The sequence below is a fragment of the Corythoichthys intestinalis genome, chromosome 11 (assembly GCF_030265065.1).
Source record: "Corythoichthys intestinalis isolate RoL2023-P3 chromosome 11, ASM3026506v1, whole genome shotgun sequence".
In the NCBI taxonomy this organism is placed as follows: domain Eukaryota; kingdom Metazoa; phylum Chordata; class Actinopteri; order Syngnathiformes; family Syngnathidae; genus Corythoichthys; species Corythoichthys intestinalis.
The window spans coordinates 14181558-14194825 of NC_080405.1; the positions used below are offsets into that span (position 1 = coordinate 14181558).

Sequence of the window (13268 nt, forward strand, 5' to 3'; positions counted from 1 at the left end):
AAACAAGGTGAGTACGCGGGAATATCTCGTTAAAATCATTGCGTCTTTAATTCTGCTCGCGCGTGCTCTCGCCTCCAGTTAGGGTTTTGCTGTTTAATTTTTTTTTTTTTTTTCTAAAAATGCCCTCTTGTTCAAAATTTTTCTTCTCCCAGAAAATTGAGATTTTAAGCTTTCCAATGATGTATCACAAATGCATATCGGACAGTTTTGAAAGTTGGCAAATTGGGGGTCTCAGAGCAGTACTTCAAGTCACCTGAGTGTTTTCCACCTATAATAATAGCAATAATAATAATACCTGTAATAATCTAACGAATCGGGTTCTAATGTGGCGGACTTTTTTTTTGCTGTACCTTAACGTACCACGGGGCTGATGTGACGGTGAGCAAGAGAGCGCTATTTTACTTTCTGTTTCGATCCTGGCGTCAACAGCAGCTGACACTAGGTGAGTTGATTGAATAAATGATTAGAAACCTGACAAAGCTGGCGATTTCTTTGGCGATGTTACCACAATAAGAATTTTCACCTTAACTTATAAAGACTGGTGAATGGAGGACCGCCGGCCGAGATCGACATTCTACGGCCCTATTGTCGACAATAGCAAGCGTCACCATTTCTTTTTTTCTCCACCTGCACTAACCTTTTTGGATCCAGTGTTGAGAAAAGAAAGAAATTCAGTCGTACATCCACCTTCTGGCAAAACCAAGAAACTGCGGCGCTGTCAAAAATCATTGTATTTCGAGCATGTCGTCAGATGTAGAAACAAATGGCGAGTCAAACTTTACGTCGGATGTTGAAAAGATCGTGTGTCGAAGCGATCGTATGTCGAGGTACCACTGTACTGAAATTCTGCATAGTTCTGCATGTCAACAGGTTTTGACCCCTGAGCAGGGGTGAAAGTGGGCCAGAACGCAGTTCCGATATAAGATTCAGGGCCAGAATGCAGTTCCGCTTTAAGATTCAGGGCCGGAATGCTGTACTGGTACACAGTGCTTTGATTCCGAAAATATGACGGCAACTTTCAAAACTATGTTAAATAAAAATAAAAATGCTAAGCTGCCACACATGCATTTCATCTCCAAGAAAACAATCTACCAACATCAGATTTACATACACAAGTGTTAATAACAAGCATAATAAAGTGCTTCTGTAGCATAATCCATTTCCACCAATATTTATTATACATTTTATTTCACGAACGGCATGGGTTTCCCCAGCTGCTGCAGTTATCGGAGTCTGACGATGATGAGTCACGTCAATGTGCGAATACACCCAGCAAAGCAAAATGCCTGGACTCATTTATCTGTTCAATTGGCTGACATACTGAAATGCGATCAGCAGAGATGGTTAGCTCTGATTGGTTCAAATGTGCATGTTTTCTGGAACAGCAAAAAAAAAAAAAAAAAGGTTGTAAAATGGATCAAATCTTTAAGAGGGACGAAAGACTTGAGGAGCCTTATTTATCATATTGTATTTGCTCTGATGGGGAGGTTCAGAACATCTTAGCTGTCAATGTGCACTTTTGACTTAAATTTGTTCATTTATGTTAGGCTACTTATTCATTTCCTTATGATTTAAAAAAAAAAGTCAATGTTTGCGCGATCTTCAAAATATATTTAATTTCACTCTGCATAATATAAGTCATTTGTATTTAGTTTTTTCGGAATGTAGCTTACTTAAAATTTTCTTATTTAAAAAAAAAAAAAAAAAAGGAAATGTTTACATTAACTTCAATTTTAATATACATCCTATGTTATTAAGTAGTTAAAATTGAGATTTGGCATTTAGTTGTGAGGAAATGAGGGAAAATAAAAATTAGGAGATGGAGGTTGGGGTTATTGATGTTTTTGTTAACTTTTATTCTTTTTATTTGCAAATAATGAAAAATTACAATTTTGAATGGAAATCAGTTTTTGTATGTTATAGAAATAACTGTACAATAAGTTTTCTTTGCATTTCAGTAGTTTAAGAGGTTAGAACCCCCCCCCCCCCCCCCCCCCAAAAATGATAATAATAAATAAAATTTCTGGCTCGGTGGCGACCATTTTCACCCCTGCCCCTGAGCCAAAGGAAAGGCAATGTTTAAGTTACTACCTCCATCTCGTGTTAAAGATGAGAGGTGCAAGAGAATATTGTTTGAATTTAAGCTTCTTGTGCTCAATGAATGTTATTCAATGATATTTGCATACATTCCTCAAGTTTGGACACCGCTGATTGAATTCAAGAGTTGATATTCACGGTTCGTGCACTTCTTTCAGTCTCACCTGTTTCCTAAGGGCCTCAAAAGCAGCACTGATGGTGTGGACGCGGGTTCTCTCACGGGCGTTAGCTAGGAGCCTCCTCGTCTGTTGGACGGCTTTGACCTCTGGAATACGTCCGGTTCCGTCGGCGCTCATTCCTACACGCTTTCGAGAAGACTCCTAGCAGACAGGTGACATCTACGAGTTATCAATCTGGTCACTAACAGTATTGGGTCAAAATCATTTCACTCTACCTTTGGCGAAAGGCCCTGTTGCTCTACATGGTCTTGCCTTTGAGAGTTCAGAGAGGTTTGAGAGACAGGCCGAGCTGTAGTTTGGCCTGACATGGACGGGTCAATTGGAAAGGATTGGCGGTTGGGTGAAAGACTGTGAATGTTGTTGGACGAGGGCGTTACGGGGAATATGGAGCGGTGGCCCGGTTTTAATCTGTTTGAGAGGGGCTGAGATATCGCCGCGGGCCAGTGGACAATTTCCGGATTAGCGAACGGAGAGATGGGTAACGGAGACAGTTTAGGAGCGATGGCACTGCCGATCCTCATGTCCAAAGCGCTGCTCTGCGGCGGGGCTACCACCACTCCTGATAGAATCCCGGTGGCGCTCGCCTCATGTGACACTCTTATGTGTCTGTGGATCGGAGCCAACCTGGTGACATTACAAGGCTCCAAATGAGGGTCCTCCAGCAAATCCCCCTCCGGCGTATCCATCGCGTACGCTTTCATCCCGTCAGGTTCAAAATCACTGTAAATTTTTTTCGGTTCGCGAGACTTTCTCTTGAACTTCTTGTGAGAGCTTTGCATGGGGATGATCACCGGTTCTTTACGGGGGGATTTAATCCAGTTGTTGGTAAGTGGATGGGGGTCCTTCATTTTTCTGCCAATCCGCAATGTCCCAAGTGAAAGCCAAAAACAATAATGAAATAGTAATACTGCAATTTGTTTAAATCAAGTAAAACATCTCTGTTTGCTTTTAATGTGGTTGCCGATCATACGTGCAAAAGCAACACAAACCGCTGTGCTGCACTGACAGCGGCTGCACTGTCATGTGTGTTACTTGAACTTTACCAGCAGGTTTCGTATGGCTCCACTCTGTCTGCATAGCAGCATCCTGAACAAGCCGCACTCATACACAAAGCTGTGGAACATATGCGATTCCGCACGAGTCGTCACCAAAGAGAGATAGCTTTCTCCTCAGTGTGTGGCGAGCTTTCTTTTTGTTTCTCTATTGGAAAGCAGTCCGAGCGAGCACACACACACACATACACACACTGGAGCTACAGTGAAGCCGTGACTGTCTGAGTGTGGCTCCAGCCAGTCTGCATAGCAGCACTGTGAATAACCCACACTGTTGCGCACGCGCGCGCACAGGAGCTGTAGTCAAGCCGCAGCTGCTGGTACGAATAGAAAGCAGTGCCGAAATACTTCTCGACTGTTAATAAAATGGTAATAACCTAAGTAAAACAACTCCGATGAGTCCCGATATTACAAATGACAAGATGTCACGAGTGATAAAAGTGTTTCAAGTCATGCAAACCTCTCGTGACAGTGTCATCGGTAGTAGGAGAGTTCAAATGAATTTAACTCCACGCTGTCTTCCTCCCTCTGTCACATCCAGCGCTCTCGGTCCCGGTGCAACGTTATGGCACCTTCGATGTTCCAAGGAAACAAGTTCATTAGTGGCTCCTTTGCATTGAATCCAAGGGGTCCACGTAAGTGAGAAGAAGACCAGGAGAGGAGCAGCGTGCGTAGTGGTCATGCAAACATTGAACCTGAGGATGCCTGGCGTCTGACTGGCTGAAGCTCTCGCCCTCCCTCTCTCTCTCTCTTTCTCACATAGTCGAACACGCGCGCACACACTCGCATACACAATATATTTCAGCCCCCCCCTCACCCCCACGATGGAGTATTTGGACCAAACAAAGAGGAAAAAAAGACTACGATCAGTGTTGTCACAGATTACTTGAAAAAATAATTACTGATTAGTGATTAAGCCTCAAAAAAGTAATCTAGTTACTTTACTTATTCTTATCAAAGTAACTAAAAGTAATTTATCAGTTACTTTTTACCATACGCGAGTTTAAAGGGGGGCATCCCCCCTCCGGTGGCTGAAAAGTGTCAATGCATGTAATTGACTGTCCTATATATGAATTTAAAATCAAGAGTTTTCCGGTAAAAAAATTGTCCATAAAGGTTGTAAAGCGATAAAACAACATAAATGAATGAATTTAACAAAAAAAGATATTTTTATAATCGGTCAAAATTATTTTTTTGAACAGATCATGTGACTAGCACCTTAGACGGTCACTTGCTTTGCTTAGCCAAAACCACTTGAGGACCGAAGAGACTAGATACTAGGGGTGCAACGGTACACAAAAATCTCGGTTCGGTACGTATCTCGGTTTTGAGGTCACGATTCAGTTCATTTTCGGTACAGTAAGAAAACAAAATGCAAAATATAAATGTGCTAGTTGTTTATTTTGAGCTTTTGTGCTTTCAACAATAGGAACATTAGCCTATACAAAGCTAGAATTCTGCTGAAAAAGTAGCGGGTATTTAAGGATAATCCAACAACAATTTGCCTTTCAGAGCCGTGTATTGGTCAGCTTTCTTTCTGAAAGAAAAGAAAAAAAAGAAGTCCTGTGCTAAAGAGAAAAACAATCCCAATGACAAAGATTTTAACATGTATTTTACGAATGAAATGCCTCAATGAAACATTTTTTTTCCTTATGAACGGTTTTCAAAAGCTTTATTGGTGGATTTTCTCAATTTAAAGCGCCACACAGAAATGAATGAATTTAATTGTGTAAGCAGGATCTGTGTATTATTATTTAATTACAGGTGTTTTAGCTCATTTCAATTTATTTTATTTAAATGGCTATTATTTATTTTATTATGTGTTTATATTTTACAAATGTGATGTAGTATTCATTTATATTGTATATTTTATGTTCTATAACTTTAGTTCCTATGTGAATATTAGTTCCTACTTGTTTTGTTGTGGTAGGAGGGTTTTGTATTGAACATGGGGCCGTGTTGGTTATTATTATAGCTGAGAGGACAGCAGTAAATCAACAAAGACAAGTCAACTGTGCCCCGATCTACCACTCAAGAGATCTGATGGACTCAAAAAGTAGGTTACCATTGCATATTATTTTGAAAATCGACCGGACCCACCGTATTTTTACACGAGTGACTTCCGGCCCGATCCTAGCTACCCGTAGTAGTATTGACGCAGGAGGGCCGCATCTCGCGACAAATAATAAACTCTGCCGTTCTTTTCGCGTGCGTCGCGTTGAGCCTCTTCTGGGACGCATCTAACACGCAGCTGCACTGCGACTGGTGTGCATTGGCGGATTGACTCTAACGCCCGCGTTTCACTGCGTTCTCGCGGCGGTCACGTTCTCGCGCCGTTGACGTTTCTGGGTTATACTGACCTACCGTGTTGGTCCTCATTATAGTAGAGAAGACAGAGTAAATATAATCTACACAAAGAAACTGTAACCCGATCGACTCACAGCCTCAAAAAGTAAGGGTTATATTAAGTCAGAAACTTGTTCGGTACGCGTCCGTTCCGAAATCGAGCACCACGTACTGAAACGGTTCAATACTATTACATATACCGTTACACCCTTACAAGATACATATTTTTTTTTTCAAACCTAAGCTTTCAAAAGCGACAACAACAACTGAGCAGGAACCAAGGACTGAAAATGTGGACCATGAAACGCCAGATAGCATCGGCAAAATGGTGAGCGGAGTTTCAATTTGCCCCAGTAAAGACGCTAATTGTACAACAGAGCCACTACTGGTGTCTTGCCAATGTAGTTACCCCCGTCAAAAATTGTATCCGCTGGCCGCGGGAGCGTACACACACACATTAGTTATGAGCTATGTCGACTTAAACAATTAATTAATGCCAGAAAAGAACCACAGTTCTATATTTTGGACATCGACGTTTATTAAACTGGAGAAACTCCTTACATGACTTGAATTACAGTAATAACAGTTATAGGTCATCCTATGAATAAAACAGTAAAACATTGCATTCACGTTTTACGTATGTCACGTTCTGCGACAGATTTTTTTTTTTTTTTTGATGGATGGGCTATGTTTTAAAACCGCGTAGATAACTACATCACTAAAACATGTAAATCAAGCAAATCAGTGCAGCGCAGTGGCTCCGCCCAAGGGATACAATTTTTGACGGGTGTAACTACATTGGCACGACACCGGCGGACGTACCATATTCAATGGATGACAATCTTGGCGAAAGGTAGAGCTGTCCCAGGCAGCCCGGTTCAGAATTCCCCTCAAGAATGACGGGAAATTTAAAAAACACTCATTTTCAGTGTGTTATAAATATTATTGTAAGTTAATTTTATTGCTGACACTGCGTTTCGGGGTCATCAACATGTTGTGCCCCCCCTGCCCCAAAAGTCAAACTCTGCCTATGGTATTTTTTTCCCTTTTCTGCGTCAACATAAGAATGACAACAGAAAAATGTCATCGCAAGTACAGTGCTGGCCAAAAGTATTGGCACCCCTGCAATTCTGTCAGATAATGCTCAATTTCTCTCAGAAAATGATTGCAACTACAAATGCTTTGGTAGTAATATCTTTATTTATTTTGCTTGCAATTAAAAAACACAAAAGAGAATGGGAAAAAAATGTAAATCATTATCATTTGACACAAAACTCCAAAAATGGGCCGGACAAAAGTATTGGCACCCTAGCCTAATACTTGTTACCACAACCTTCAGACAAAATAACTGCGAACAATCACTTCTGGTATCCGTCAATGAGTTTCTTACAATGCTCTGCTGGAATTTTAGACCATTCTTCTTTGGCCAACTGCTCCAAGTCTCTGAGATTTGAAGGGTGCCTTCTCCAAACTGCCATTTTCAGATCTCTCCACAGGTGTTGTATGGGAACTTCAGGTCTGGACCCATTGCTGGCCACTTTAGAAGTCTCCAGTGCTTTCTCTCAAACCATTTTCTAGTACTTTTTGGAGTGTGTTTTGGGTCATTGTCCTGCTGGAAGACCCAGCTTTCTCACACTGGGCACTACATTATGCTGCAAAATTTGTTGGTTGTGTTCAGACTTCATAATGCCATGCACACGGTCAAGCAGTCCAGTGCCAGAGTTAGGAAAGCAACCCCAAAACATCAGGGAACCTCCGACATGTTTGACTGTGGGGACAGTGTTCTTTTCTTTGAAGGCCTCGTTTTTTTCCCTTGTAAACTCTATGTTGATGCCTTTTCCCAAAAATCTCTACTGTTGTCTCATCTGACCATAAAACATTCTTCTAAAACGTTTTTGGCTTTCTCTGGTAAGTTTTTGCAAACTCCAGCCTGGCTTTTTCATGTCTGTGGGCATCCTACCATAGAGTCCCTTTTCAATCAGACGCCGAAGGATAGTACGAGTTGACACTGTTATACCCTCGGACTGCAGGACAGCTTGAACTTGTTGGGATGTTAGTCGAGGTTCTTTATCCACCATCCGCACAATCTTTTGTTGAAATCTCTCGTCAATTTTTCTTTTCCGTCCACATCTAGGGAGGTTAGCCACTTATTGATGACACTGCGCATGGTAGACACAGAAACATTCAGGCCTTTGCAGATGGAGTTGTAGCCTTGAGATTGCTCATACTTCCTCAGAATTTTGCTTCTGAAGTCCTCAGAGAGTTCTTTGGTCTTCTTTCTTTTCACCATGCTCAATGTGGTCCACACAGGACAGAGGTTGAGTCAACTTTAATCCATTTTAACTGGCTTCAAGTGTGATTTAGTTATTGCCACCATCTTTTATGTGCACCTGTGAATAACAAGTGCTGTTAATTACACAAATTAAAGAAGCATCACATCATTTTTCAAAGGCTGCCAGTACTTTTGTCCAGCCCATTTTCAGAGTTTTGTGTAAAATGTAGAGGTGCACGATAATTATCGGTCCAGTAATTGGAATTATGACGTCATCCCAATAAATCCAATAACCGTATTAATGGGCCTGATAATATGTAACATTTTTGGCATGGTGTCGGTGGATTGGGATGTGTGCGTTTGAGTTGTTATATGGTCCAAAACCACAGAAGTCTCCTCTACTGTTGCACCAAATGTTTTATCTGCTGAAAAAGCACAACACCTGTTGGGTCTATGTTTGTTTTAGTACAGTGCTCATTGTTCGTTTGGGGAACACATCGTCAATGATATTGACTAAATGATTGTGATTGACTGAAATTATATTTATTTGAAAAAAATAAATATGGGCACGTTTTTTTTTCAGTCAAAACTGTTCTTGTCTTTGTTTTGTTTTTCAAACATCACTTCGACGAGGGTAGACCCCAATGAGGTAGTAAAACATTTGGCTAGATTTGTGATTTTATCAATCTTTACCATAAATGTTGCAATTACAGCTGTCAGTTCCTTTGAAAACCTATAGACTTCATAATGATATTGACGGGACACGGGGCTGATTAATAGGGGGCCTATCTCAGTCAAAGCTGACCGAGTGGAAACACAAAGAACTTTTTACGTTGAAAATTATTGTGAATAAATGCGTAAATCCCTCAATTCTTTATATAGACGTAAAACAGCCTGGATTCTTGGTTAAAAGCAATTTAAAAAATTATAAAACAGGCAGTTGGCATTTATTTTACGTAAATATGTTGAATGTGCTGCTAGTCTTAAAGTCACTGTGGTGCTGCCTTACCACAAAAGAGCTTTTTACGTTGAAATTCTTGTGAGTAAATGCTTAAACCCCTGAATTCTTTATAGATATAGAACTAAAACAGTCTAGATTCTTTGTTAAGAGAGCAAAGAACCGGACAGTTAGCATTTATTTAACATAAATATTGCGAACTACGACGCCAATGCTGTAACGGCTAATTTCTCCCATTGGTTTTTTTCGCGTTTCAAAATGCATGCATGGTATGAAAAATATAATAATTACCTTGAATCCTCGAACAAATCACTCCTGAGACAATCCTTCCTGTTTGTATGCGGTATAGCTTTCGTAGTTTTTTAACCTAAATCCGGCATTAGATCGCTGCATGTGTGTTTAACGCCTCTTGATGTGGGGAGGCCCCCTACTTGAAGGTGAGGCGCAAAGTATGATGGATGTGACCCGTCAATATCATTATGAAGTCTATGGAAAACCATTACATCGCTGCTTGTGCTTGGAACTACTCAGGCCTCTGTGAACCACGTGCACACCAGAAGCAAGATCAAAGTGTCGCAAGACTCGCAACGCTCTTTCTACATGGCTCTGCTCAGTGTTGTTAATCTTTAGAGGTGGGAATCTTTGGGCACCTAACGATTCGATTACGATTCAGAGACTCCGATTCGATTATAAATCGATTAAATTTTTAAAAATGTTTTGTATATTTGCTCCAAAATTGTTCAAAAATCCTCTCAGGCTAAATAAACCAAACTACTATTTTAGTATCAAGTTACCGCTTAAAAACAGTAAATAAAATAATCAAGTCCCCATTCTGTATCAGAAGCTTTAAACTACATTCAATTAATGTTGTGAATCAACCGTTATAGTTGTTAAAATTGCGCCCGTTATTCCATAATTTCCCTCATGTCTACTTTCGACATGTGAAAGTTTTAAAACTGTTTCATCATTTAAAGATAGATTCAAGTCAAGATGTTGCCGATTTAGGGGTATTTTAGATAACAAGTAATTAGGTTCTCTACAACAGCCTTCTAGAGAAGTCTACTGCTTTAAGATGGCGCCTGTTTACTAGCGCGGGAAAGTCTGTCATTTCACATCTAGTCAAGATATATGTGATATCTGCCATAGCCTTATGTTACCGTATGATTGTAGCAACTAGCAACTGGGCGCTCTTTGTAGCGGCTGACGGTCGCAGTCAGGTATTATTGTTTAGTTTTACCTAGCGGCATTAGCTGCACATGATATTTACTCTCGGTCCGTTCCTCATTGCGTCCTGAAGACCGCACTGACTGCGTTTTATTTCCGCTTTACCTGATATTGTTCAATAATCGGAATTTGGATGTTTGTGAATCGTTCTCGAATCTTCCACGGCCGAATCATGAATAATCTAAGAATCGGAAATTTTGCACGCCTCTATTAATTTTACTTTAAAAAAGTAAAAGTACTAACTAAGACTTCCATTCTCCGTGTCAAACAGCTGAACAGGACAGGTTAAAAAAAAAAAAAAAAGTAATTCATTATAGTTACAAATTACTTCTCCCAAAAAGTGAGTAACTCAGTTACCTCAATGCCAAAAAGTGAGTTAGTAACTCAGTTACCTCAATGTAAAAGTAATTAGTCACTCGGCAAAGTAGCTTTTCATGTTCTATACGTTATTACATGATCCATTCTATAATGTCTTTCACATCAAATACTATATGTTTATATTATCCGGTTGAATTGAACTGTTTTTTCTTTTTTTTTTTTAATTCCAAAATGAAACAAACAAAAAAAAAAGTCACACTTTTTAGATTTAAAAAAAAATAATAATAATCACCTACACAAGAGGGTAATGGTATACAAACTTTAAATTTCAAATGCTGTAAGAAAAAAGCCTTTGTGTTTTTCTTGTTGTACTGAACCAAACCGTGACCTCGTACCAAGGTAGGCTACATACTGAACCGTGACTTGTGTGTATCATCACACCCCTAATATAGATATACACTACCGTTCAAAAGTTTGGGGTGACTGAGAAATGTCCTCCTTTTTAAAAGAAAAGCAGTTTTTTCAATGGAAATAACATTAAACTAATCAGAAAAACACATTATTAATGTGGTAAATTAGTATTCTAGCTGAAAACGTCCGGTTTTAATGCAATATCTACGTACAGTGCCCTCCATAATTATTGGCACCCCTGAAAAAGATGTGTTTTTTTAGCTTCTAATATATATATATATATATTTTTTTTAATTCAAATAATATGGGACCTTAATGGGAAAAAAAAGAAAAATCCAACCTTCAGTGCATTCATTCAGTGGGGAAAAAATCCGACATAAAGAAAAAATTATTTGGCATCAAATAATGTGTGTCACAAATATTAGCACCCCTGGTGTTAATACTTTGTACAGCCCCCTTTTGCCAACAGAACAAGGTCTGGGGACTGAGATGGCCATGGGAGGAGCTTGATTTTGTGTCTGGTGAACTATTTCTGTGGTGATTTGGCCATATGTTTAGGGTCATTGTCTTGCTGAAAGACCCAGTAACGACCCATCTTCAGCTTTCGGGCAGAGGGCAACAGATTTTGATTTAAAATGTCCTGGTATTTCAAAGCATTCATGATGCCATGCACCCTAACAAGGTTCCCAGGGCCTTTGGAAGCGAAACAGCCCCACAGCATCACTGACCCACCCCCATACTTCACAGTGGGTATGAGGTGCTTTTCAGCATGCGCATCTTTCGTGGCACGCCAGACCCACTTAGAGTGTTTGTTGCCAAAAAGCTCAATCTTGTTCTCACACAAAAATACACACGGTCCCAGGCTTCAACTGGGACCGTGTGCTTTGGTCAGATAAGACCAAGATTGAGCTTTTGGTGGAAAAAAATTAAATCATTATCATTTCACAAAACTCCAAAAATGGGCCGGACAACCTCAACCTAATACTTGGTAGCACAACCCTTAGACAAAATAACTGCGAACAACCGCTTCCGGTATCCATCAATGAGATTCTTACAATGCTCTGCTGGAATTTTAGACCATTCTTCTTTGGCCAACTGCTCCAGGTCTGTGAGATTTGAAGGGTGCCTTCTCCAAACTGCCATTTTCAGATCTCTCCACAAGTGTTATTTGGGATTCAGGTCTGGACTCATTGCTGGCCACTTTAGAAGTCTCCAGTGCTTTCTCTCAAACCATTTTGTAGTGCTTTTTGAAGTGTGTTTTGGGTCATTGTCCTGCTGGACGACCCATGACCTCTGAGGGAGACCCAGCTTTCTCACACTAGGCCCTACATTATGCTGCAAAATTTGTTGGTAGTCTTCAGACTTCATAATGCCATGCACACGGTCAAGCAGTCCAGTGCCAGGGGTAGCAATGCAACACCAAAACATCAGGGAACCTACACCATGTTTGACTGAGGGGAACGTGTTTTCTTTGAAAGCCTCGTTTTTTCCCTGTAAACTCTATGTTGATGCCTTTTCCCAAAAATCTGTACTTTTGTCTCATCTGACCAGAGAACATTCTTCCAAAACGTTTTTGGCTTTCTCAGGTAAGTTTTGGCAAACTCCAGCCTGGCTTTTTTATGTCTCTGGGTCAGAAGTGGGGCCTTCCTGGGTATCCTACTATAGAGTCCCTTTTCATTCAGACACCGACGGATAGTACGGGTTGACATTCGTACCCTCGGACTGCAGGACTTGTTTGGGTGTTTGTCGAGGTTCTTTATCTACCATCCGCACAATCTCTCATTGAAATCTCTCGTCAATTTTTCTTTTCTGTACACATCTAGGGAGGTTAACCACAGTGCCATTGGCTTTACACTTATTGATGACACAGCGCACGGTAGACACAGCAAAATTCATGTCTTTGGAGATGGACTTGTAGTCTTGAGATTTCTCATGCTTCCTCACAATTTGCTCCTCAAGTCCTCAGACAGTTCTTTGGTCTTCTTTTCTCCATTCTCAATGTGGTACACACAATGACTCAGGACCAGGGGTCGCGTTAACCGAATATTTTCCGTCGTTGACCGATTTTTTAAAACGGTGACGGAAAAAACTGAAGTCCATCCGTCATTTTGACCGGTTGCAATTCAAACCCCAGACCACAGGGTGGCGAGTGAGCATATTAATTAGCTATTGTCTCTCTTGATGCATGACGTCGTTGGCCTTACTCTGAAAAAATGTCAAGGCAACTGAGTGTCCGAAGTTTCTTCAAAAAGCCCCAAAATGACGATGGTGTTGATAAAAGAGGTGAAAAAACAGGGACTGCACAAGCGGGCACGCAATTCAAGTCCATGCGCACCAGGAGGAAAGTGTGAGACTACGTTCAGGCCACAGCAGGTGAACTGTTAATTTCATTGTTCCATATGCTACATATG

At 40.5% G+C, this 13268-nt stretch overlaps 1 protein-coding gene across 1 annotated transcript in view; it reads right to left on the reverse strand.

Moving 5' to 3' along the window:
* The window catches only part of atoh8 (atonal bHLH transcription factor 8), a 31971-nt gene extending 27904 nt beyond the window's left edge, over positions 1–4067 (reverse strand). Inside the window, exons 1-2 of the mRNA XM_057850333.1 lie at positions 2492–4067; positions 2262–2417 (exon numbers count right to left, since the gene is read on the reverse strand). Of these exons, the coding sequence (XP_057706316.1) occupies positions 2262–2417; positions 2492–3124 (789 nt within the window). The 5' untranslated portion in view covers positions 3125–4067. The remainder of the gene's footprint in view (positions 1–2261; positions 2418–2491) is intronic.
* Positions 4068–13268: the final 9201 nt, after the last annotated feature.